Source organism: Phoenix dactylifera, chromosome 10 (genome assembly GCF_051530095.1).
Source record: "Phoenix dactylifera cultivar Ajwa chromosome 10, Ajwa_hap1_PhDact_Kaust_v1.1, whole genome shotgun sequence".
Taxonomy (NCBI): domain Eukaryota; kingdom Viridiplantae; phylum Streptophyta; class Magnoliopsida; order Arecales; family Arecaceae; genus Phoenix; species Phoenix dactylifera.
Window position 1 is genome coordinate 14,358,835 of NC_143199.1, and position 27,267 is coordinate 14,386,101.

At 38.9% G+C, this 27,267-nt stretch overlaps 1 protein-coding gene across 1 annotated transcript; it reads left to right on the forward strand.

Moving 5' to 3' along the window:
* The first annotated feature begins 20,766 nt into the window (after positions 1-20,766).
* On the forward strand, positions 20,767-23,663 carry LOC113463290 (putative long-chain-alcohol O-fatty-acyltransferase 5). The gene is made up of 2 exons (XM_089925987.1): positions 20,767-23,230; positions 23,428-23,663. Exon 1 carries the CDS (start codon positions 20,767-20,769, stop codon positions 21,841-21,843), a length of 1,077 nt encoding a protein of 358 aa, XP_089782113.1. The 3' UTR covers positions 21,844-23,230; positions 23,428-23,663.
* The last annotated feature ends 3,604 nt before the right edge of the window (positions 23,664-27,267 follow it).

Here is a 27,267-nt window from a genome sequence, read left to right on the forward strand (position 1 = left end):
TCTGAGACTCGAGTCGACTCCAGAGTATCACGAGTCGACTCCAAGCGTATCAAGTTCACTGGCACGGGCTCGAGTCGACTCCCGATCTGTACGAGTCGACTCCGACTGAGAACAGACAGACGAACAGAAAGCTTCAACTCAGAACCTGTCAACGAGTCGACTCCCGAAGTGCGCGAGTCGACTCCGATGTTCACCGAGTCGACTCCAGGATAGTAAGAGTCGACTCCAAGAGGAATACAAAGAAAAAGTCAGAGAGCAGTTTTCGGGTCTGAGATTCGAGTCGACTCCAGTGGAACGCGAGTCGACTCCGATGGTTGGCAGGTCGACTCCAAAGACAGCAAGAGTCGACTCTCAGCAGTACACAAAGAAAAAGTCAGAGGGCAGATTCTGGACTCTGAGATTCGAGTCGACTCCCGCATTACGCGAGTCGACTCCGAGACTCCGCGACCACAAAGAAGACAGAAGACCAAGTTACTGCCTCTGAGATTCGAGTCGACTCCCAGACAGCTAGAGTCGACTCCAAGGCAGCTTTACATCAAAAGGGCAGAAGACCAAGTTTCGGAAACTGAGAGCCGAGTCGACTCCGAGGAAGCTCGAGTCGACTCCAAGACTGGACGAGCCAAAAGACAGAAGATAGGGAGTTCGGGCTCTGAGCGCCGAGTCGACTCCCAGGACAGTCGAGTCGACTCGAGTGGACCAAATTCAAAAATACGTCCACGGACTTCATGGGATGAGCCGACTCCGAGAAAGCCAAGTCAGCTCCAGAAGTTGGCGAGTCGACTCTAGGTCAAGACGAGTCGACTCCCAGTCTCGAAGGCAACTTTAATTCAAATCTGGAACAGTTGCCGAGTCGACTCCGGAAAAGTATGAGTCGACTCCCGCTACAGCCGAGTCGACTCCTGATCGCGCAAGTCGACTCTAACCCACCAACGGACACATTGTCAGGCTGCATAGAGTGTGCAGAACGGGCAGAAAAAGCTCTCTAACGGCTAGTTTCCGTGGGGGTTGGTTTAAATAGCCACAGAGGACTGTAGCAAGGTAGAGAACAACCATTCCACTCCAAGTAATCAAGCTTTCAATCTCTGCAACTTGTTCTTCAACGAAAAAGAGGGAAGAGCAGCATTAACTGCATCCACCTACTTCTTCCCAACATTGAAAGGGCCTTCTCCTGCATTCAAGTCGACTACACATTCAAGAGGAGACCCGAAGTTCAAGAAGCCCTTCCTCTTCTCCAACTTAAAAGCATTTGAGGGCTCTTAACTTCGTTATTGTTCATATTGCCATTTATCTGCTTTTGAGAAGCTGTATTTTTCTGTTTGTCTCTTTTATCTACACCTTTGTCTTTGCTTGGTTCAATCGGGGCATTGAATCAAGAGTATTGAGGTTGGTTGGTGAGCCGAGTGTAAAACCAACGTGTAAGGGTTCGATTGTGATCCCGGAAAAACAATCGGGGTTGGTTCTAGTCGGTGAGCCTGGAAAAACCGACCGAGTTCGTTGTGAGCTCGTAAAACAACAAGTTTGGTTGTGAGCTTGGAAAACAACCGGCTGTAATCCAAGGGGTTATAGTGAATTTCCAAGAGAGACTTGGGGAGTGGACGTAGGAGCAAGGGTTAGCTCCGAACCACTATAAAAGCTTTGTGTTTGTGATTGCTTGTCTCTTACTATTACTCTCATTTCATACACATCACAGCAACTAATTAATCATCTTGTAAAAAGCATTAATTAGTCACCCACAAATGCTTTAATAGTTAAAATTATTTTAAAACCCAATTCACCCCCCCTCTTGGGTTGTCTATCTGGGCAACAAACACCTATACCTATATTAATCCTATGTCTACTTTCGTGATCATAGAAATTAATATAAATTCATTATGATCTGTGAAATTCTTGATTGTAGGTCACAAGGGTGTGCATTTATTTCTAAACTACACCACCAATGTTTGATAAATTCACCAACTAATATCGAACTTCAACTTTCGTTACTTCATTCAACATCTTAAGCATGCAATTCATGGCCAGTAAATTGCAAGAATGAAAACCGAAATCATCAAATTGCAATTAACAAAAGATATTCAATACAACCATACTCAATTCATATCAAAAATTCAATGACTACGTCCTAACCCTAGGATAAGAAAACTAGCAAATCATAACTAATAAATCAATCCAATTATTTCTCAAACATAAATTCGCATTCAACATTCTTAATAACAATTCAGCAAATAAAAAAATAAAAAAAATATATATATAAGAGAAAGGAAAAGAACTCTGTATTTGCAAAAATCCTCCGTTCCGTTCTTTCTCCCAGAATTCCAGCTTTTTCTTCCTCTCGGAATTTCTAGCTTTTCCTCCTCTCGGAATTTTAGATTCTCTGCTTCTTTTTTTTTTTATCTGCTTCTCCTCTTCTTCGTATCTGCTAGCTCTCCTCCTTTTTCGGAATTTCCTTTTTTTGAATTTTAAAACAGATTTCCTCCCTATCTGCTAGCTGAAATCCCGAAATTCTAGGCTGATTTTTAGACTCGACTCCCAGCTGGATTTAGAGCACCAAACGATATACTTTGGAGTTGGACCCTTCACTAAAGTTTTAGATATAGTTCTCAGCTTTCCAACGCATCTGGGTTTGCATTATTCTGACTTATATAACTCCAAATACAAGCTGAAAACCGAAACAGGGTCTGGGCCGCAGTAAAATTCTGGACCGATTCGGACTTCTCCGTTTCGGCTAAGTTTTGGACTTTAAAACGGCAGAACTTGGTTTTATGATCTTCATAAAAGTTTTAGGTCTCCATCTTATCTTTCTAGCAAGCTAAACAACATCTGAAACAGAGGTCTGTAGCTCCAGTTAGAACTCAAAAACCAAACAGTGTTCTGGGTTGACTAGACCAGCCCAATTTCAACCAATTCAATAATTAAACACCTGCAAAATACCAAGAATTTTCAAGAATTAAATAAATATAAAAGACACCTAAATTCTAGACAAATGAGCTAAGAACATACAAAACACTCTAAAACAAAATAATTAAGACTAAGAAAATGTGTGAAATAAATTCCCACGTCAATCACACACACAAATACTAAGGTTTATAGTGGTTTGGTGCACTCCCAGCACCTAAGTCCACTCCCCAAGCCTAGCTTGAGATTTCACTATAACCCAACAGATTACAGCCTGATTGTTTTTCGGGCTCACAATCAAAAATTCAGTTAGTTTTCCTAGGCAACCAACCGAAAACCTATCCCCGTTTGTTTTCCAGGCTCACAAACAACCCAGTTGGTTTTCAGACAAACCAACCAAAAATTTTACACTGTTTGTTTTTCCGGGCTCACAAACAACCCAGTTGGTTTTCAAACAAACCAACCAAAAATTTTACACCGTTTGTTTTTTCGGGCTCACAAACAATCCAGTTGATTTTCAGACAAACCAACCAAAAACTTTACACCGTTTGTTTTCCTGGGCTCACAAACAACCCAGTTGGTTTTTAAATAAAACAACCAGAAACTATTTTTCTTGCTGAATACTTTCGATTCAGCAACTTCCAATCAAGGCTTGGAAGAGCTTTTACACGTTTCAAATGAATGAAATTGTTACAGCAACAGTTAATCCAGATAAATGAGAGCTATAACCAGAAAACTTAAAGCTTCAGAATATATAGTATGAAACAATAAAAATAAAGGCTAAAGCTGATGAAGAAGTTGGCTGTGGAAGAGTGTCCCAATGCTCGAACAACAGCTCTTCTCGATGCAATGAGAAGCTTCGAGTGATTTCCTCACAGGAATAAGATTCATGTGGGGTGATTGATAAAACCTCTATTTGATTTTGATGAGCTCAAAGCATTTGAGTATATCTTATGTTATACTAATGAATTCAATCTAGTATTTCAAGCATATATTTGTATATTTTCAATTAAGTGCCTCAAGCTTTGGTTCAAAATAAGTTGGACAAGTATTGAACCCTATTTGAACCAAGGGCTGATTCTCGAGTCGACTCCGGAAGATTACGAGTCGACTCCAAATGGTTTAGAGTTTCTGGCATGAGCTCGAGTTGACTCCGATACTCTACGAGTCGACTCCGACTGAGAACAGAAAGAAAGATAGAAAGATGGTTTTCAGACCCTGTCAGCGAGCCGACTCCAAAAGGCTCCGAGTCGACTCCGATGCTTGACAAGTCGACTTCCAACGGTTCCGAGTCGACTCTAAAGGGTAACAGGCAGAAAGACAGAATGATGGTTTTTAGACCCTGTTACCGAGTCGACTCCAGAAGGTTACGAGTCGACTCCGATATTTGGCGAGTCGACTCCCAGTTATGTCCGAGTCGACTCCCAGAGGAAAGCAAGTCCAAAAGGCAGAGAACCATTTTTGGAGATCCTGTGAACGAGTCGACTCCAAGTGTTCCAGAGTCGACTCCCAAGTCAGCCGAGTCGATCCCAACAAAGTGCGAGTCGACTCCGAGGCAGCTCAAATCAACAGACAGAGGATCGGTTTTTCGGGCTCTGAGAGCTGAGTCGACTCCAAGAGGATCCGAGTCGACTCGAGAGAGAAATACAGAAAAATAGATCTCTGTAATTCTGAGAACGAGCCGTCTCTAAAATGCCGAGTCGACTCCAGATCTTGGCGAGTCGACTCCAGGCTTGGACCGAGTCGACTCCAGGTTGGGACGGCACTTTAATTCAAATCCTGAACAGTGGGCGAGTCGTCTCCAGTAAAGCATGAGTCAACTCCAGCAACAGCCGAGTCGACTCCAGATCGAGCGAGTCAACTCCAACCTCAATGGATACATTGTTAGGAGGTGCAGACTGTGCAGAACGGCTACAAATCAGTGTCTAACGGCTATTTTTCAAAAGGAACTATTTAAATAGCCAAAGTAAATAGTTGTAGACAACAAAAAAAAGTTACTCCATCTGTGCATTAAGGCATTTCCAACTACCAAGAGTCCATTGAGAGAAAAGACAAGCAAAAGAAGGAAGAAACGCATTCAATTCATTCCTAGAAGTTTTTCCTTCGCATTCAAGGCTCTTCTTCTGACATCAAATCTTCAGTGCACTCATAGAGGAGACTCAGAGATCGAGAAGCCCTTTCTTCCTCTTTCGAAATATGTTTGAGGGCTTCTAACTTTACTCTATTCATATTGTTTCATATTTGCTTCTTAAGAAGCTTTCCTTGTATCTTTTTCCAAACTATTTTTCTTACTTGGTTCAATCAGGGGATTGAATCGAGGGTTGTAAGGTTTGTTGGTGAGCCAAAGAAAAAACCAACAGTGTAAGGTTGTGGTTTGTGAACCGGAAAAAACCAATTGGGTTTGATTGTAATCCCGAAAAAATAATCGGGTGGTTCTAGTCGGTGAGCCTGTGAAAACCAATCGAGTTCGTTGTGATCTCGCAAAAACAACAAGTTGGGTTGGAAACTTGTAAAACAACCGGCTGTAATCCTAGAAATTATAGTGAACTCCCAAGTGCGGCTTGGGGAGTGGACGTAGGAGCAAGAGTTGGCTCCGAACCACTATAAAGTCTCTTGAGTTTGTATTGATTAATTGTCTCTTCCCCTCTCTCTCCATTCACTACATTTAGTAATCTATTTAACCTGCTTGCAATAGATTTAATTAATTACTCATTAATTTTTTAATTTGTCAATAATTAATTAAAATCCAATTCACCCCCTCCCTCTTGGATTGTCTCCTTGGGCAACAATTCAGATGAATGCTGGTGAGGATGATGAACTGTTAAGCTTTTTCTTCTCTTTTTCTTGGTGGAAACTTTTCTTTCTTGACAGAATTTTTCTATCTTCCTTATTGTTTTCCTTCTAAGGTTCTCTCGAATTTATAGATGAATTCCTCAGCAGGATTCGAATTTCTTTCTTTCCGTTCTGATGGAAATATTTTTTGTTACAAAAGAAGACAAAAGTTGTTGCAGTGGTTCCAGCAGTACAGGGGTCGACTCATGTAACTCAGGGGTCGACTCATGTTTGTCCTGGGTCGGCACTTCAAGATATTAAGATGGCTCTTACTGTGACAACTTTAAAGGGTCGGCTCTTCAATCTTAAGGGTCAGCTCATCTTCTTCAGGAGTCGCCTCTTTAAACACAAGGGTCGTCTCATTGTCTTCAGGAGTCGCCTCTTTAAACACAAGGGTCGACTCATACTATAATTTTTTGCTGACGCTGAGACTGAACTAGAGTCGACTCTTCAAACGCAAGGGTCGACTCTTCAATTTCGGGGATCGATTCATTTTGAACAAGGGTCTACTCTTCAAACTTTATCTCAGGCGGTAAAAGCTTTCTATTTAATTTGAACTGCACAAGGGTCGACTCATGTTTTGCGGGGGTCGACTTATTGACTGTGCTACTTGAATAAAACATATCAGAATCAACTCAAACTTTGTCCTTCTTTGCTTAGGGGTTGGCCAAGTTTTTCAAATAGAAAACTTTAGATTTCATCTTTGATCTCCATGGATTAGATTAAGATCATTTTCCTTTTAGAACATATCCCATGAAGTGTTTGCGAAGAACTTATGATTTTGCAGTGCTTCATTTCTTCTGATTTTTCTTGACTTATAACACTTCATAATTAAGCCAACATCATTAGTACACAACATCATCTCAAGTATTTTGTAATCATCAAAATTCATCCTTTAGGGTTGACAATCTTACCCTTTTTGATGATGACAAAACCATTGAGTTTAAAAGAATTTCGCAATAAAGTTCATAGCAATTATAAGAATTTTGTAATGAAGTTTCGAGCAAATATGACATTCAGAAATACATGCATAATTTCAACAAATTAAGGAGAAAAGTCTTCCCCTATCAGTTACAAACATTTGAATAATGCAAAGTTCTTGTTCTTCAACTTTTCTTAAGTTTTTTTTGATAGTGCAGTACCACAGTACCATTTAAATCTCTGCCTATATATTATCTTTAGTATAGAGATTGGTATTTTACACATTTCTTATTTCTCATTTCTCAGATTGGAATTCTTTTCACATTTCTTCCCCTTTTTGTGATCAACAAAAGGAAGGAAACGAAAAATAATTTCTGATACCAACATTAAGGACTAATTAACAGTTGTGTTAAGGAGAGAGGGTATCAGACTCAATATGTATCAGAGCAGCATACAATCCAAGAAAACATATATATGAAGAAAGGTAAGCATTCATTGCAATTGATAAATGAAGTACACTTGATAAAACAAAAGGATTACAAATGAGATTAATTGGTATCAGTCAGCATACAAGTGTGCCAAAAGGATATTAAACTTAGTTTAGTACAAGGTTATGTTTTGAAAATATGGGTTTCAGTGTAAGCTCAGGTTAGGTTTAATCTAAGTTCAGTCTAGGTTCAAGGTTTTGAAGATGAAGGTCCAGACTGATCTTCCTATGGCTCTTCCATCAGCTTCTCAATCTTGCTGTTTAGTGCAGAGATAGAGCTAGTAAGCTGAGTGTGTTCTTCTTTCAGTTCTTGTATAGAGTCTTGAACAGAAGTTCTTTGAGTCCTTAGTTGCTCTTCAATTGCTATCTTCTTCTTTGCTGATTAGCTGCAAGTTACCTTAAATCTTGCAGTTCAGCTTTTACTTCTTGGGTCAAGTTAGTGAGATGATGGACTTTGCTAAAATAAACTCCAGAATTAATCAGTGCTGTTATAATGTTATCTCCAATAGCTTTTAATTGCTACTTTTTAAGTCTGAGTGGAGGATCTGATGGTCTTTGGATTGGAGGAGGCTGACTGACTGGAGGCTCTTTTGGAGGTGCTTCAGTAGGGATTTTTTGCCTTTAAGTGGTGTTGGAGTGTCTTGACCACTTTCATCTTGAATTCTTTTTCCTTTATGAATCAATTTACCCTCAGTTTTGACAAATCCCATTCTTTTCAGTGATTTGTCATTGTAGATATCTGACGACATTAATTCTTTCTTAGTCTTCCCTTCCAGGTTCAGATTGAAATAAATGAAAACTAATGTCAGAAGCATACCATAGGGAAGTGAAGCTCCTTTTCTCTGTCCTTGAGCTTCCATGTATCTGAGCATTAAGCAGGGTAGGTTCAGTGGGAGTCCTTGTATAATATGATGCATTACTAGTATATCCCTTTCTGAAACATGATCAAATTTTTCTATCTTCGGGAAGAACATCTTGTTGATCATGTGATGTAGCAGACGCATCTTAGCATTCAGTTGATTGGCACTAATTTCAGTCCAATCTTCTATGATTTTCCCATTGAGAATGGTACTAATCCCTTCATTCCTATTCTCTAGGTGATCTCCATTTTCTCCATCATTTGGAATCCGAAGAGCATCTCTTAGAATCTCTTCCGTAATCAAGATAGGGATATCTTTTACCTTGGACGAGATCTGTCATTGTCCATATCTGGCATTGTTGTAGAACTCTCATACCAAGTCTGGGAAGGTTGGCACATTCAGTGAGCATAGATATTTCCAACCCATCTTCTTTAGATTCTGCCCTAATGGAAAGTTTTTCTTTTCTAGAAACTCAAAATTCACTCTTCTTCCGGTAGAGACATTCCTTATGGAGAGGGGACCTTGCTTTGAAACTGAGGAAGGAGGTGACAGAGGGGCCGTAATGGATTGAGGTGGTGGTGTTTCTTGCCTTTGTGGATTCATTTTCTTCTCTGCTCTAGCCTTTGTTCTCCTCTCAGTTTGTGGAACGATTTTCTTCCTCTTTGGTCCGGATGTTACTTGCTTTATTCTCACCATTGGAAGATCAATGAAAACCTTGGAAAAGTTTTCTAGGATTTTGGAGATTTTTGTTTGATGGAGAGTTTGAAGATAGAAAGGTGCTCTAAGGGGTATGAAACGTTTCAGGTTCAACATTTCAGAGAGAGAGAGAGAGAGCTTTTAGAGTCCGTTTCAAATAGTTTCCACTTTAGTCGACTCATTCAACTAATGAGTTGTCTCCTGTAGATTAGAAGTCGACTCTTTTAACTTAAGAGACGTCTCCTGTAAGTTAGGGGTCGACTCTTTTAGCTTAAGAGTCGTCCCTTACTACATGAGTTGTCTCATCAGACAGTTCAAGAGACAAAATCTTTTAAAATATGATTTGAAAATCAATTGTAAACCATATATCAAATCAACTAAAATTCAACCAATAATAGTCAATCAAAATATGCAATTTATCATTCATAATCAGACATCAAAATGGATCACAAATGCATAATTCACTTCTAAATTTACAAAAGACTTCTTCATTAAGAGGTTTAGTAAAAATATCTGCAATTTGTTTATCAGTATCTATAAATTTTATTTTTATATCTCCATTTTGTACATGATCTCTTATGAAATGATGCCTGATTTATATGTTTAGATCTTGAGTATTGTATGGAATTTTTAGTCAGATTTATGGCACTAGTATTGTCACACCTTATAAAAATTTTATTTTGTTTTATGCCATAGTCCTCGAGTTGTTGCTTAATCCATAGGATTTGGGCACAGCAACTTCTTGCAGCAATATATTCAGCCTTAGCTATAGAAAGTGCTACGAAATTTTGCTTCTTGCTAAACCAAGAAATTAAGTTTGTTCCAAAAAATGACAAGTTCCACTTGTACTTTTTCTGTCTAATCTACAACCAGCAAAATCAGCATCTGAATATCCAATCAAATCAATTGTAGATGTATTAGAATACCATAAACCTAAGTGTTGTGTTCCTTTTAAGTATCTTAATATCCTTTTAACAACAAGTAAGTGTGATTCTTTAGGATTTACTTGATATCTTGCACATATACAAACACTATGCATTATATCAGGTCTACTTGTTGTAAGATAAAGTAAAGATCCAATCATTCCTCTATACAGCTTTGAATCAAAGGATTTACCATGCTCATCTTTTTCTAATTTACAAGAGAGGCTCATATGAGTACCTATTGATTTTAAATCTTCCATACCAAACTTATTTAAGATTTTCTTTGTGTATTTGCTTTGGCAGATGAAGATTCCATCTCTTATTTGCTTCATTTGGAGTTCAAGGAAGAAGTTGAGTTCACCCATCAAACTCATCTCGAACTCACTTTGCATGAGTTTAGCAAATTCTTCACAAAAACTTTTATTAGTAGCACCAAATATAATATCATCAACATATATTTGAACAATCAGAATATCGGCATTTTTCTTTTTAATAAACAAGTTTTATCAACATTTTCTCTTGAAAAATTACTCTTTATTAAAAAGTTGCTTAATCTATCATACCAAGCTCTAGGAGCTTGCTTCAAGCCATAAAGTGCTTTGTTTAGTTTAAAAACATGATCTGGAAGTTTATGATTTTCAAATCCAGGTGGCTGTTCTACATAAACTTCTTCAGTTATAAAACCATTTAGAAATATACTTTTGACATCCATCTGAAATAATTTAAAATTCATGAAATATGCAAATGCAAGTAATAGCCTAATAGCTTCAAGTCTAGCTACAGGTGCAAAAGTTTCATCAAAATCAATTTCTTCTTCTTGATTATATCCTTTAGCAACTAATCTAGCCTTATTTCTAATTACAATTCCATCTTCATTTAATTTATTTCTAAAAATCCATTTTGTTTCAATTACAGAAATATTTTCAGACCTTCTAATCAAATTTCAAACATTGTTTCTTTCAAATTGATTCATTTCTTTTTGCATTGCCATTAACCAATTGTTATCTTTTTCAGCTTCTTCAAAAGATTTTGGTTCTATTTGAGAAACAAATGCAAGATAATTACAAACATCCCTAATAGAGAATCTAGTCCTAATGCCTTGTGAAGGATCACCAATTATTAAGTCTCTAGGATGGCTATGTGCATACCTCCATTCTTTTGGTAGACTAGTTTTACCTTTAAGCATTTGATCTTCTTCTCCTTGATTTTCATCGTGCTCTGAATTATCAGATGCAAAAAACATCCTTTAGGGTTAACTCTTGAATTTGTTTGTTAAGTTCTTCTGCATCATCATCGAGATCTATATTCTTTCTTGAAGAAGGGTCATTAGATTCATCCAAAATAACATGTATTGACTCTTCTACGACTAGAGTTCTCTTGTTGAATATTCTATATGCTTTGCTTGATGAAGAATATCTAAGAAAATGGCTTCATCTGATATAGAATCAAACTTTTCCAAGTTGTCTTTTCCATTATTTAGAACAAAACAGTTGCAACCAAAAACATGAAAGTATGTGTTGAGTAATTGATTTATCCCCTACTCGGTTTTGATGTGCCAAAATATTTTGAGTGTATTCCTTGTTGGTCTAACAATTTTAAATAAGTATTTTCAGGATAACAATGCTATAACTTCAAAACAAAATCTTAGAAAATGGTTCATGGATCTCAAACTCAAGTATTGGAACCATTCAAGCATTTTTCAGAACTAGAGTCGACTCCCAGAAAGTACGAGTAGACTCCGGCATAAGCATGGCATACTGGCACACCTTCGAGTCGTCTCCACAAAGCGCAGGTCGACTCTCTCAGATAGACAGAAACAGGTATTTTCGATCGTGAAGTGCGAGTCTACTCGAGTTAAGCACGAGTCGTGTCCCACCTTTCGGATGAAGTACGAGACGACTCCCAGCAACTACGAGATGCCTCTCTCAGGCAGACAGAGAGTATATTTCGAGTCACAAAGTGCGAGTCGACTCAAACAAACACGAGTCGTCTCCTATCTTTTGGACGTAGCGCGAGTCACCTCCTCACTGGTATGAGACATCTCTCTCAGACAAGGCAGAGAACTCTTTTTCGGCGGATCATGTTGCGAGCCGATTTCCGAACCATACGAGCCGACTCCAACAAAAATCAACCGATAACCTGTCAGTGGGATTCTAAGCTAGATCCGACTCCAGAATCATGCGAGACGTCTCCCACTTTAGTCGAGCTGACTCCTGCACGGGCGAGACGACTCCAGCTTCAACAGACTTTTTGTCAGGAGTGCCAGGCACGACAGAACGGCTAGCTTTTTGTATCTAACGGCTAGTTTTTCAAAATAAAGCTATAAGAAGACCCGTTCTGAGTAAAACAGTAACAAGAATGAAAAATCCAAACAAAAGGAGATCAAGAAAATCATTTACATCAAGAGCTCAAAAGAACACTCAAAGGAGAATTAGGAGAAAGCAACTCTTCATTGAAGAATCCATCCTTTCTCCACATCTGAGATGAAATAGAAAGATCCTCCTTCGTTGACTTACTCGTGAGAGGATCCAGAAGAAAAGAAGCAGCATCTCAATCAGCAAAAATTATCTGAGAAGCTTCTTTTCCCTGTTCTCATTAAGATTGCTTTAATTGCTTTTCTAGAAGCTTGTATTTACACATTTACTTTTATATTTGAGTGCTTGATTCAATCAAGGGATTGAATCAGGAGGTCTAAGGTTGTACTTGGTGATCCTTTGTGAAAACCAACCGAGTTTGTTTGTGAGCCCGAGTAAAACAAACGGAGTGGTTCGTTATGAGCCGGTAAAACAACAAGTTTGGTTGTAAGCTTGTAAAACAACCGTGCTGTAATTCTGGAATTATAGTGAAAGTCTCAAGTGAAGCTTGGAGAGTGGACGTAGGAGCAAGGGTAGCTCCGAACCACTATAAATCTTGTATCTTTGTGTCGTGCTTTTCATTATCTCACTCTTCCCTTTCCTTTAGCATTTAAGATTGACACTTTAGTTCAATCTCGAATTAATATTTCATATTTTTATTTACAACCCAATTCACCCCCCCTCTTGGGCTGCTTACTGGGCAACAAGTGGTATCAGAGCATGTGCTCTTTTATAGCGATTATTGTCTTATTCCCTTTTTGAGTAAAAGATCTAATGACAACCCAATTTGGATTAACCTCAGGTGAAGGACAGTCAACCAATAGGCCACCCCTATTTAATGGAACAAACTATACCTATTGGAAAGTAAGAATGAGAATATTCATTCAAGAACAGGACTATGATGTTTGGAGCATCATTGTCAATGGGCCTTACATACCCTTACACACTGTCGATAATTTAGTAATTCCCATACCGAAAAAGGACTGGGATGAAAATGATAGGAAAAAGGCACAACTGAATGCCAAGGTTATGAATGTACTTATTGTGCCTTAGATGCAAATGAATTCAATAGAGTATCAACATGTAACTCCGCTAAGGAGATTTGGGATAGACTTGAAATCACTTATGAAGGCACAAATCAAGTCAAAGAGTCAAAAATTAACATGCTAGTGCATAAGTATGAATTATTTAAAATGGAGCCATTTGAAAATATTACTTCCATGTTTACTAGATTTACTGATATCATTAATGGATTAAAGAGTCTTGGAAAAATGTATTCTAATAGTGATCTTGTCAGAAAAATCCTTCGCTCACTACCACGCTCTTGGGAGGCCAAAGTAACAGCAATACAAGAAGCCAAGGACCTCAACATTCTTCCTCTAGAAGAACTTCTTGGATCACTGATGACACATGAACTCACCATGAACCAACATCTTGAGGATGAGGATCAGAAGAGAGAAGGAATAGCATTTAAGGCTTCTACCCAAAAGGAATGCAATGAGAGTAGTGATGAAGGAGAAGATGAGGATGAGGATGATGATATTGCCCTCCTTGCAAAAAAAATTCAGTAAGTTTATGAGGAGAAGGAAGATGAACTTCAAAAGGAATCCGATAGTAAGAGGTGAGATAGAAAAGGATAAGGATAAAGGAAAATATCCCTTAGTGTGCCATAAGTGTAAGAGACCCGGACATTTTAGGCTAGAATGTCCGCTCTTGAAGAAATCACAAAAGAAAAAGAAGAAGGCATTTGTTGCAATATGGGGAGATAGCGACGAATCCTCATCTGAAGAAGAAGAACCTCAGGAAGTAGCCAACATTTGCCTTGTGGCTCAAGACAATGAGGTAAGCTCTAATGCATCACCTATTTTCACATTCGATGAATTATATGAAGCCTTCATTGAATTAGTTAGTGATTACAAAAAGCTTGGTATGAAAAATAAGGAGTTAAGAACTGAAAACAAAACTCTAAATGAATTATTTGAAAAATACAATGAAGAAAAACAATCCTTAACCAATGAAATGAAAATACTGAAATTTGAAATACAGAAGAAGGTCAAACAAAATGAAGAACTGCTAAAAGAGAACCAAAATCTTAAAAAGGAAGTAGATAAGTATAAGTCAATTATAGAAAAGTTTACATGCAGCTCTGAAAAACTAGATATGATTCTAAATAGTCAAAGAGCTGTTTTTAATAAAGCCGGGCTAGGATTTAGGGCTAAAAAGGAACAAAAGCTTTTGAAGAATTTTTTTGTCAAAGCAACCAAGGCTGAATCTAATGAACCTACATGCTTCTATTATGGTAAACTCGAACATAAATCTTATGTGTGCAACTATAGACAAATATCAAAGAAAAGCAACATAAAGAAAATTTGGGTTCCAAAAGGATCCACTCACACTAACCATGAAGGACCCAAGAAGACTTGGGTACCTAAAGTTTTTTGATTCTCATATAGGTATGTCTTGCGGCCAACCAAGCTAAAAGAAATTGGTATCTTGATAGTGGCTGCTCAAGACACATGACCGGGGACAAGGATCAATTCGTCACCCTCGAGTCAAAAGAAGGAGGAGTTGTAACCTTCGGTGACAATAGCCAATATCAAATCATTGGTATTGGTAAAATTCAGATCTCTCCCTCTACATTTATAGATAATGTTGTATGTAGATGGATTAAAGCACAATCTAATTAGCATTAGTCAATTGTGTGATAAAGGTTTCAAAGTCACCTTTGAGGCTTCACTATGCACCATAGCTAATTCAACAAATAATGACACTATTTTTGTAGGACACATGCATGGTAATGTTTATATGATAAACTTAGATGAACTTGCAAGAAGTAGTCAATGTCTAGTAGTCACAAATGCAAAAGACAATGAAACTAGTTGGTCATGACATCGTAAGTTAGGACATGCAAGTATAGACTTAATCTCCAAATTGATTAACAAGGAACTAGTTAAAGGGATACCTAAGATGAACTTTGAAAGAGATAGAGTATGTAGGGTTTGTCAACTAGGAAAACAGGCAAGAAGTTCATTTAAGTCTAAAAATGATGTGTCAACTTCTAGGCCCTTAGAATTGCTTCATATGGATCTTTTCGGATTAACTAGGACCACTAGCTTAGGAGGAAAGAAGTATGGTTTCGTAATAGTGGATGATTACACTAGGTACACATGGGTAATATTTCTAACGCATAAAGATGAAACCTTTCCAACCTTCCTAAAATTTTATAGGAAAGTCCTAAATGAAAAAGGAACAACCATTATATCTATAAGGAGTGATCATGGGACTGAATTTGAGAATAGACTGTTTGAGGAATTTTGTGATGAAAATGGAATCAATCACACTTTCTCAGCACCCAGGACATCTCAACAAAATGAAGTAGTAGAAAGAAAAAATAGAACTCTAGTAGATATGGCCAGAACAATGCTATGTGAGGAAAATCTTCCAAAACACTTTTGGGCTGAAGCGGTGAATACAACATGCTATATTTTAAACAGAGTTTCCATCAGACCAATCCTTAAGAAACTCCCTATGAGCTTTGGAAAGGTAAAAGACCAAATATTAGTCACTTTCATGAGTTTGGTTGTATATGCTACATACACAATAATGATAAAAGCAATCTAGGAAAGTTTGATTCAAATTCAGATGATGCAATATTTTTAGGATACTCATTAGCTAGCAAAGCCTATAGGGTGTTTAATAAAAGAACTTTGGTTGTTGAGGAGTCAATACATGTAGTCTTTGATGAGAACTCTAGTAATTCACTTAGGGTGGATGAACATGAAGATGACACAGGAATTCTGGAAAATGAGGTTGAAAGAATAACTCTTAAGGATCCATCAAATTCCAACAGTAAAGAAGATATTAGACAAGTTGAAAATCAAGTAGTTGAAAGATTAGATCATAATTTACCTAAGGAGTGAAAATATGCAGCTAGCCATCCCAAAGAATTAATAATAGGTGATCCGGCACATCAAATTAAGACAAGGGCATCTCTTAGAAATGTAAATAACTACTTAGCCTTTGTCTCTCAAATTGAACCCAAGACTCTAGAAGAAGCAGAAGAAGATGCAAATTGGGTAAATGCAATACAAGAGGAATTAAACCAATTTACAAGAAACAATGTTTGGAAACTAATTGAAAGACCTAAGAATTACCCTATAATAGGTACAAAATGGGTCTTCAGAAATAAGTTAGATGAAAATGGCATTGTTATAAGAAACAAGGCTAGGCTCATAGCAAAGGGATATAACCAAGAAGAAGAAATTGACTTTGATGAGACCTTTCCTTCGGTAGCTAGATTAGAGGCCATTAGATTGCTGCTTGCTTTTGCCACTTCTATGGACTTCAAACTATATCAAATGGATGTAAAGAGTGCCTTTCTAAATGGGTATATAACTGAAAAAGTATACGTAGAACAACCTCCAGAATTTGAAGATCACATGTACTCTGATCATGTGTTTAAACTTAACAAGGCACTCTATGGATTAAAACAAGCACCAAGAGCATAGTATGAAAGATTAAGTAAATTCTTATTGGAAAACAAATTCACTAGAGGACATGTTGATACTACTTTATTTCTGAAAAGAAAAGATAAGGACATGTTGATAGTGAAAATCTATGTAGATGACATTATATTTGGAGCTACTAACAATAATTTGTGTAAAGAATTTGCAAAATTAATGCAAAGTGAATTTGAGATGAGTATGATGGGTAAACTGAATTTTTTTCTTGGATTACAAATCAAACAACTAAAGGATGGAATATTATCAATCAAGCCAAATATGTCAAGGAAATGTTAAGAAAATTTGGCTTGGAAACTAATAAGTCCATAGGTACACCTATGAGCTCGTCATGCAAATTGTGTTGGGAATTGTATCCTAAATGTCAATCGTCAGCATATTGATGATTGAATTTTGTAAATGAATTGTCAAATTAATAAAGTGTTATTTGGCATTATTCATCATTTCATCTTCGAATGAACTCTTATATGATGAAGTCCTTAGGACTTACGTTATGATAAAGGAGTATTTATCTTTGAGTCCTTAAACTTGTTCGCGACCAAATGATATGTTGTTACTAGGACGACAACATTATCGAGATTAGGTCGTTGTGTGACATATATATTGATTGTCCTCTTAATCAAGGAGTGTGGAGACACTGGTATGCCACACAGGTGAAGTGTAGAAGTACATTTCACCGAACGTCACCAATTTCGGAATGCTCTACTGTCGAGAGATATTTCGAGTAGATATGGGTATAAGTTTGGCCCTCTGACCTGAGACCGCAACCTGTGACTAGCAAGCAACTTACTATACTTTGGTATCGGACTACCTGAATTTCTGTTCAGTGACGGAAGGCCACTAGGTACAGTCAAGTACTTGTGTAGTCAGTTGTGAGTAAGATGGAATTGACCCCTCCTGAAAACATGAGATAATGTCTTGTGATTAATTTAGCAAAATCTTGGCCAGGGTAATCCCAGTGAGGAGTCATGGGATATCTAAAGTTAATCACATAAGGGATGTACTAATTATAGGATTGACAGTGAGCTCTAAGTCATCCTGGCATTAGGAGTCAAAGGGATTGAATTATACAGTAACTATAGTCCAGGGTTCCAGAATATTTGCTTCGCATATATTCGGCCTATCTGGATGTCGGGTACCATTGCTAGATAGTCACATCGATTAGTGTAGAAAGATGTTTCTATACTATCGGCTTAGGTTCGAACCTATGAGGTCACACGCATAGAAGTTTCTAGGTTGATCAAATGGCTGATTGATGATTAAGAATCATTCAGGGATAATTTGGTCAATTTGATTGACAAATTATTCTAAACAAAAGTTGCATTAAAATAATTATTGAATTATTGGAGGATTAATTAGTAATTAGATTGCTAATGAACTCAATTTGATTGAGAAATTGGGCTTAGGTTGAGCCAAATTGAATAGGATTCAATTTGGGCTGCATCAGGGTTTGACCTAATTGGATTGGGTTCAACCCAAGTAGATTGAGCTTGACACAATTGATGGGACTTGATCCAATTGGATTGGGCTTGATCCAAATCAATTAGAAGACCTTATTTGATGAGGATTATGAGTCCAAATAATCAATAATTGGATAAGAAGAAGAATCCCTAAATTTTAGGAACCCATCCTTATCTTCTTGGAGAAGAATGATACCTTGATTTATCCCCAATATTTTTCACACCTATCCTCTTTATTTTTGGCCAAAAATTGGCATTAGAAGAGAGGAGGCGTGGGGCTATATTTTTTATAAAAATGGCACCTCAAATATTCCTAAAAAGATTTAGATTAATTTCCTAATTTGTAGGGATTGCATGGCGCATGAAATAGGGTGGTCTGAAGGTGCTTATTCGCCTGTAAGCATGGAATAGACTCAATTCCGCTCGTGCAGCTAACCATTGCAAGTGACGGGGGGTGGTGCCCTAACGGATCTCAAGCGGTCTGATCCTGACGGAACTAGATGAGACTAAGCAAGCACGGTGGACTTCTCTTCTTTTCTTGTCTGAACTTTGGATGCATGAATTCCTATCTTTTAGGGATCCAAAATATACGAAATTTGGATATGTTTATCTCCTCTTAGCTGCCAAACCATCAAATTTTTTTGGGAATTTTATCATCCAAATTAGTTGGCTAAATTAGGTGTGAGGCGTGGGGGGGTCTTTTGGCTATAAAAGACCCCCATGCCTTGGGTTCAATATATACAATATTTAGAGGTTTCAAAAAATTTTGAAAAAATTTTCTGAGGGCCTCCATCCCTTCTTCTCCTTCTTCCTCACGTCCATCCTCCATATCCTTGAACAATAATCAAAGGTTGAGTGTTTAGAAGGAGAAAGCTTCAGCCATTGCAACGTTCCTGCGCGAGCTAGCACTCCCGCGGAAGACGATCTACCTAGGGCTTCGCATGTACTTATTATAGAGGCCATTCATGTGCATGGCTACGAAGTCAAGGATCAGATCCACAAGTTTCTTCTATCATAAAAGGTATTAATCCCACATCAATATTTTATTTTGGAGTCAGGATCTAGGTCTGATTCCCCGAGGTTTTACCCTCCTTTGGGGCTCCTCATGGAGTTATCTCAAAAATCCATTCAATGGATATTCGGAGATTAATCAGAGTAGAGTGTTTACCTTTCAGATCTGATAGTTAATCATGCATGAAAGTTTTAGCATAATTATTTAAACGATTCTGGTATAATCCTATGTGTTCTTAAGGTGCTGATTTCTAGATTTGATCTTGTAAGCATGCATGAATTAAATTGTTTGATTCGATTTTTCCGCTGCGTTTTAAAACTTAAAAAGAACTATGTATGGCTTGAAGGGGTATGTAGGCAACCCGATTAGGTTCAGCCATGGTTTTTTTAAAAAAAAATTCAGCTTGCTTAATACCGAAGAACCTAGAATTCACATTCAGTGGTATCAGAGCCAAGTTCATGTTTAAACTTTTATGTTTTAATTATTGTAATTAAATCTGAAATCATTAACATATTTAGATTAGATCTAAAGTATTTTTTATGATTGATTTAATTGCTGATTATGCATGATTAAGTAGATCTGAAATTTTGGATGCATATGATGCATGTTTGTGTTAGGATTAGTAAGATGAATAAATTTGAAATCATAATATTGTTTAGATTAGATCTAAATTAAGTTTATGATTCATATGATCTCTGATTTTAATAAACAAATCAGATCTGAAAATAAAAGTGAAAAAATAAATGCATAAGATGTATGTTGTTTGTATTAATTAATGTTGTTATGTATATGTGATGCATCAACATAAAACATAATGACTTAAACATGAATTAAATCTGATTACATATGATTAATTACAAATACTCAGATCTGAAAATAAGTTTTAAGAACTGAAAGATTGTAATTAATATATAATTAAAATAAAATATGCAATGATCAAAACTTTCATAAATCTAAACTTAATTGAGAATTAAGTGTTATAAAATAGAATTGTTACTCAATTAATTGACATTGCATAATTCATTGGGGCATTTGGGTTAACTTGAATCAAGTTCTTAAGATTGGGTTAGACCTAAGGATAGAATCAAACATGTTTTAATTAGAGTTAATTCATCAAATCTAATTAAGTAGTAACTAGACTAGGTCAAGGAAACTCTAGGACAAATACAATAGTTGTAGTTTGTCAAATTTCATGTCTTTGATTAGAACAAGATGGAACTTGATTTAGGCTCAGTGGTGTAGCCTGAGTCATTTGAGTAATCAAATCGAAATTGATTAACCAGTCGGTGTCTAAGGTAAGTTTGGCAGTTTTGACCGGTGGTTTTTAATTGGGAGGTACTCGCACTGATTCGTCTTTGTCGAGTTAATGGCATATCCCTTCCATCGATCTCACTTATCTGGCCGACATCACTACAACAGAAAAGGTTTTTGCCGACTTTGTATTGCCGACGCTAGTTAAAAGCGTCGGCGATATTTTTTTGGGGGACAGTAACCGCCGACGCTTCTGAGAAGCGTCGGGAAAAAAGCTTCCAGCGACGCTTTCTTTAAGCGTTGGCGTCTGGGTACATTACCGAACGGAATATTTAATCCCCGACGCTTATAAGTGTCGGCATATCGGAAGAACACGACGACGCTTATAAGCGTCGTCGGACTTCATTCCTCCAAAACTCGATCGACCCCCTCCCTCTAAAGCCCTAAATCCCCATCTCACGCCGACCGACTCCCTCTCTTCTCAACCCTTTTCACCGATCTCATCCATTCTCCTCCGCCGAGCGCTCTCCATCGTCGCGATGGGGGGAGTCGCTGCTGATGCAGGCGTTGAGCAAGCAGCGGACGTGGGTCTTCCTCTTCCTCATCGTCTACTCCCTCCTCCTCTCCTCCTCCTGGAACCTCCTCCTCTCCATCCGCTCCTGGTACAACTCGGCGGCCGCCTCCGCCTCCTCCCGCGCCGCCGCCGGCTGGAAGGCCCTCTACGCCTCCGTGCTCTACGGAGGGGTCTTCGGCCTGCTCTCCATGGGGGCGGCGCTGGCCGTGGCGGTGCCGGCCACGTTGGTCACCTGGATCACGATCCTCGTGCTACTCGCCCTCTTCAAGCTCCTCCTCCTCGCCTTCGGCCTCGGCCCCCTCTGCCCCTCCCTCCCCCTTCTCCCCTTCCTGTTCACCTCCTTCTTCCCTATCAAGATCCAAACCAAACCCAAGCCCAAACCTCCCATCTCTTCATCTTTATCCACCCTTCACCACCTCATCACTGCCGTCAGGGTTCTCCTCTTGGCCACCATCATCTCCAGCTACCGCTATAGTGATAGAATGCATCCGTACCTCCTCCTCGCCATCTACTGCTGCCACATCTACCTGATCCTAGATCTCGGTCTCGCCTCCATTGCCAAGATCGCCACCGGTCTCCTTGGCCTCGAGCTGGAGCCCCAGTTCAACAACCCCTTAGGCGCCTCCTCCCTTCAGGACTTCTGGGGCCGCCGCTGGAACCTCATGGTCTCTTCCATCCTCCGCCCCTCCGTCTACGACCCCGTTCAAGCCCGCTGGGGGCTCGACGCCGGCATCCTCGCCACCTTCTTCGTCTCCGGCCTCATGCACGAGCTCATGTTCTACTACCTCACCTTGGCACTTCCCATCGGGGAGGTTACCGCGTTCTTCGTCCTCCGCGGGCTGCTCACGGTGGCGGAGAGGAAGGCCCGGAAGGCCGGCTGGTGGCGGCCGCACCCCATCGTGGCGGCGCCGCTTGCACTCGGGTTGATCGTCGGCACCGGGTACTGGCTCTTCTTCCCGCCCCTCCTGAGAGGTGGGGCCGACGCGGTGGGGCTGGCGGAGTTTTCTGCTGTGATGGGAGTTTTCCAAACCCCCTCCAATATCCCATGTACTTTTTGCTGATGACATGCAAGTAGCAAGGGCGATAGTAAAGGATAGAATTCTACTTAAAATCCCTTGTTGATGCTTGTTAATTATAGCCGGCCAAGCTATTAATACATCTAAATCCCATCTTATCTTCAGCCCAAGAACCCCAAGAGCAATTAAGTCTAATATATGCAAGGTTTTTTCCATGCAGGAGAGCAGGGGGTGTGGAAATATGTAGGGGTTCCTCTATTAGGTATGCCTCTAGCCTCTTTGAATTTTAATTTTCTATTGGATAAGGTGGCAATGGAGATTGCAAGTTGGAAATGGAAGGCTTTATCTCTGGCTGGTAGAACAACCTCACTCCAACTTGTGCTTTCATCTATTCCTATCTGTTGTATATCCTGTGTCAGTGTGCCTTTATCTATCAATACAAGACTTGACAAGGAGCTTTCGGGCTTTGTTTTATGGGGACATACTTCTGATTGGAGGGGTCTTCATCTAGTTTCTTGAGCAAATGTTTGTATACCAAAAGACCATGGTGGTCTGAGTTTGTGTTTATTGGCGCAAATGAGGTATGCTTTCTTATGTAAGATGGCTGTGCATGTGGTCTTGAAACCTGACTCTTTATGGGCGAAAGTGAAACCTGACTCTTTTTTTTTTACTAGTTTTTGTTCTATCATTGCATCTCCAGAGTCTTTCAGAATATTTCGTCTAAATCATTACATTTTTTTTCATAATCTATAAAATTTGGATTTATAGCTGTACGTTGTCTATTTTGTGTTAATGCTTTTTGGTGGATAGCTATATTCTTCCTTAATTCCTGGGATTTTCTTCATTTACTTGCTGTTATAACTAGAATCCGAGGATAAAGTATGGGCTTGGATGTCTCACATCTAATTCTATGTAATTCTCTTTTTCTTGGAGTTAACCTTTTCTTTTGTTGCTTTTTATTGACCGAAATTGGTCCATTGCATTGTTATTGCTTGAAGGTCTTTCCTCTGCTCTTTTGGTGTGCTTTTGAGGTTTAATTGTTTTGGGTGGGAAAAATTGTGTTACAAGCTCATGATTAATAGAAAATCAACTTCCGTATTTCATTATCCAGCATCTCCTCGAAACACTGGGGATGCCAGAGTGGGATAGCTCCCGCCTTCTGAATGCTGCCATCGATGCGTTCGATGACTTTCCGCCATCGTTCTGGAGAGATCCACAGCCAGAGCTGCCCGCCGAAGGCTTCGATGTGGATCATTTACTCCACTTGATCCACCGATGGATCCGGCGATTCCCAAAATCAGAGGTGACCAACACAGCAAGCTACAGTAAACGATCAAGGACTACTTATTCTGCTTTATCCCTAATAATCGACAAGACTGGGGATTGGCTCTCCAAGGTGTTGCCGCGCCGTACCAATTCTTCGAGTTCAGAGGTATTCCCAAGAACGCTCCCCCCCATTACTAGACTTGCAGAGGCTGGAGTGAAAATCGAGGGGAGCAAGTCAGCATCTGGCTTTCTAGACATTACGTTCTGTAAGGATCAGGGGGTGTTGGGAATCCCGGCCATTTTTGTTGATGAGTCAACGAACTTCTTTTTTGCAAACCTAATTGCTTTGGAGCAAAGTTGCAGGAGACACGAGATGGATGTCACTGAATATACCAAGTTTCTGGATGCCATCATCAACACCTCAAGAGATGTGGAGTTGCTTCACCGGGAAGGGATCATTCAACCGCATATTGGAGATGACCAGGACATTGCATAGTGGAAGTACATTGCAAATGTAAATTGACAGTATGAATGTAATTTGACAATATGAATGTAATTTGACAATATGAATGTTTTGATAAATATGTTTGATTGTGCTATGAGTATAATCTCGTTTAGTGTGAATGCCTTTGATGTTGTAAACAGAGTTTTAAAAAAAAATTTAAATTTTTTTTTAAAAAAATTATACTCTAACGACGCTTTAAAGCGTCGTTAAAATCCCGGTGTTTTAACTATTACCGACGCTTTAAAGCGTCGGTAGGTTTGACTTTAACGACGCTTTAAAGCGTCACTAGTTACCGACGCTAAAAAGCGTCGCTAAATTGCAATTAGCGACGCTTTTATGCGTCGCTAAATTGTACGTTACCGACGCTAAAAAGCGTCGCTAATGACCGACGCTTTTGAAAGCGTCGGAAAATGTTTTATCCACTGTAGCATAGGCGACGCTTTACCGACGCTTGGGATAGCGTCAGGGTGGTTTTTACCGACGCTTAAAAGCGTCGCTAATGGCCAAAAAAAGCGTCGCTAATGCCCAATTTTCCTGTAGTGCATGGTCAATCACATTTTGATTCGATCACTTAATGATTCGAATTAGCCCATGCCTATAAGAAAAATCAGTTTGACTGATTTAGGTGCCTCCTTAACCGATTTAAGTCTAATCTGATTTGGTGAAGTCAGTGGGAGAAATTAGACTAACCGGACCCTCCTTATCTATCCCAATTATAAAATCCTCTAAAATTATTAGGTTCTTAAAATGAAATGGTTATGGAGATAACTAGGTCATAGCCTCCTATTAAGTTGGGTGATAATGGGTCCAATATTTTGATAATTATTGGAGGCGCGACACGCCTGGTATTTATCAAGCATTGGAATTGTCATTTAATATATGATGAGTTAAGTGTACCTTCAATAGGCGGTCAGGTGAGCCGAGCCACACTCGAGCTTGGTCGTCTATTAGTTGATTAGCCTTAACCCTATCATTTAATGGTTGGACCTGACTAGGGTATTCGGTGGAGGCGCCACATGCCTGTCGAAGAACCTAGGGCAAAATCATCACTAGAAGTTGCTTGGTGAAGTAATTGGTTAAGAACCAACCAATAGGTGCATATGGGTTAGCCGAGCCACACTCGGGCCTATATACAATCTATTGGGTTCTAGTGCCCACTAAAGATTAAGAGTAATTTTTTGAATTGAAGGTAGAGACTACCAATTATATAAAATAGTGGAAGTACTTTTAGACTAAAGTCCAAGTCTATTGAGTTTAGTCAATTCATATACTAATAGCCAAATTTTCTTTTTATGCAGAAATGGCCACTAATTTGTCACTTCGCTCATTGTTGGACAATGACAAGTTGACTGGTCCAAATTTCAATAATTGGCATAGGAAACTGAAAATAGTGCTAGAGCATGAAAGGATCCTTTATGTGATAACGGATCCAGCACCTGAGCAGCCCGCTGCTAATGCATCAAGATCGGCCAGAGACACTTATCAGAAGTGGCTCAGTGATCGGGTCACTGTTCGATGCATCATATTGGCAGCAAGGAGTGATGAGTTTAGTAGGCATTTTGAGAATACGCAGCCGGAAGATATCATTCAAGTGTTCAATGAATTATTCGGCGTTCCTGATGATGTTGAGAGGCACAAAACTAGTTGTGCCATCTTCAGCGTTCGAATAAAAGATGGGACCTCGGTAACTGATCATGTACTGTACATGATTGAGTTGATCGAGCATCTAAGCTCTCTTGGCTTTCCCCTTCATGATCACTTGGGGAAGGATGCCATACTAAACTCATTGCCTGGATCATACCGTCCTTTTCTCACTCATTTTCGTATGACGAAACCTGTAGTGAATTATCACCAATTGTTGGGGTTACTACAGGTTTGAGAATGATCACCAACTTCTTAAGAAGACGGTGAACTTTGTGGGAGGTTCATCCAAGGGTCGCCTCTTTAAGAAAGGAAAAAAGAAAAATAAAATCCAAAAGAAACAAGTGCACCATGCTCAGCCTAGTCAGTAAAAGAATAAAAAGGCTGATCAGAGCAAGTCGGAGTGCTTCTTCTGCAAGAAGCAAGGACATTGGAAGAGGAACTGTCCTCTCTACATTGCATCCCTCGATCCGAACCGGCCTAAGAAAAGTGGGCAATCAGTTGTCAATCAAGGTACTTATATGATAACACCTTGCAATTTTTCTATTTGTGATAATTCGACTTTGGTATTGGATACCGGTAGTCCTTTTAATATTTGCAATTCGTTGCAGGGGCTACAAGTCAGTGAGAAGTTTGAAGAAGGAGAAAGGTTTCTGAATGTTGGAGATGGAAGATCAGTTCTAGTTCTAGCTTTAGAAATTCTTAATCTTAAATTCAGCTCTCATATAAATATCCTTAGTGATTGTCACTATTGTCTGTTTTTTATTGAATGTCATTTCTGTAGGCCTTTTGGCCAAAAATGATTATGAAATATCAATAAAAAAGGATTATTGCAATATCATTTGGAATGGTACTGCTGTAATGAATGGAATTCTGAGTAATGGCATTTACATTTTGTCACAATCTGTTCATGTAATGTATAAATCCAATAAGCATCCTAGAATAGATAATGTCACGGATGTCTACCTTTGGCATCATAGGCTAGGTCATATTAACAAGAATAGGATGAACAGATTAAGTAAAGGGGAATCCTCAATGTTTATGATTGTGAATCATTGACAACCTGTGAGTCATGTCTTCTTGGAAAAATGACAAAATCACCTTTTACAAGAAAAGCTGAACGAGCCAGTGACTTATTGACCCTTGTACATTCTGATGTATGTGGGCCAATGAGCACAGATGCTAGAGGTAGGTATTGATATTTCATTACGTTTACAGACGATCTTTCGAGGTATGGTTATGTCTATTTCATGAGACATAAATCTGAAGTATTTGAAATGTTCAAATTATATCGTAATGAAGTAGAAAAACAAACTGGAAAGTGTATTAAAACTCTTCGATCAGATCGAAAGGTGAATACCTCACCAGTGAGTTTTTGACATATCTAGCAGAGAATGGAATTCTGACATATCTAACAGAGTTCGATTTCTTCTTTCTGATACACCGTTATACTGTGGTGTACCAGGAGGATGGATAGATTAGCAAATCCCACATGAGATGTGGACTGGACGTAAGACGATGCTCTCTTACCTTAGGATTTGGGGGTGTCCAGCGTACGTCAAACGTTTGAAGACAGACAAACTTGAACCCAAGTCTGACGAATTTTTCTTTGTTGGTTATCCTAAAGAAACTAAAGGATATTACTTCTACTTTGCTGAAGAACAAAAGTTGTTCGTAAACAATAAAGCTATTTTCCTAAAGAAAGAATTCCTTAGTGAAGGAACTAAAAGCTCTAATGTTAAGCTTTGAAAAGTTCAACATGTAGAAGACCCGACACCATCCACTGAACCAATTGAGTCAGATTTGATTAGATCAGATCTAGAAACCATCTTAGATGCACCATTAAGGCGATCAGGTAGAGTACCACGTCAGTCGGACAGATACTACGGTTTCTTGGTCCGGGACGGGGATCCTGAAAGTAAAATCTTAGGTTCTTCGGTGTTAAGCATGCTGATTTTTTTTTTTTTTTAAAACCATGGCTGAACCTGATCGGGTTGCCTACGTACCCCTTCATAAGGGGAATCATGCCATACGTAGTTCTTTTTAAGTTTCAAAAA

Bases quoted from the DNA above. Each gene is read 5' to 3' on its own strand.
- LOC113463290 (XM_089925987.1), top strand. From the start codon at position 20,767: ATGCAGGCGTTGAGCAAGCAGCGGACGTGGGTCTTCCTCTTCCTCATC.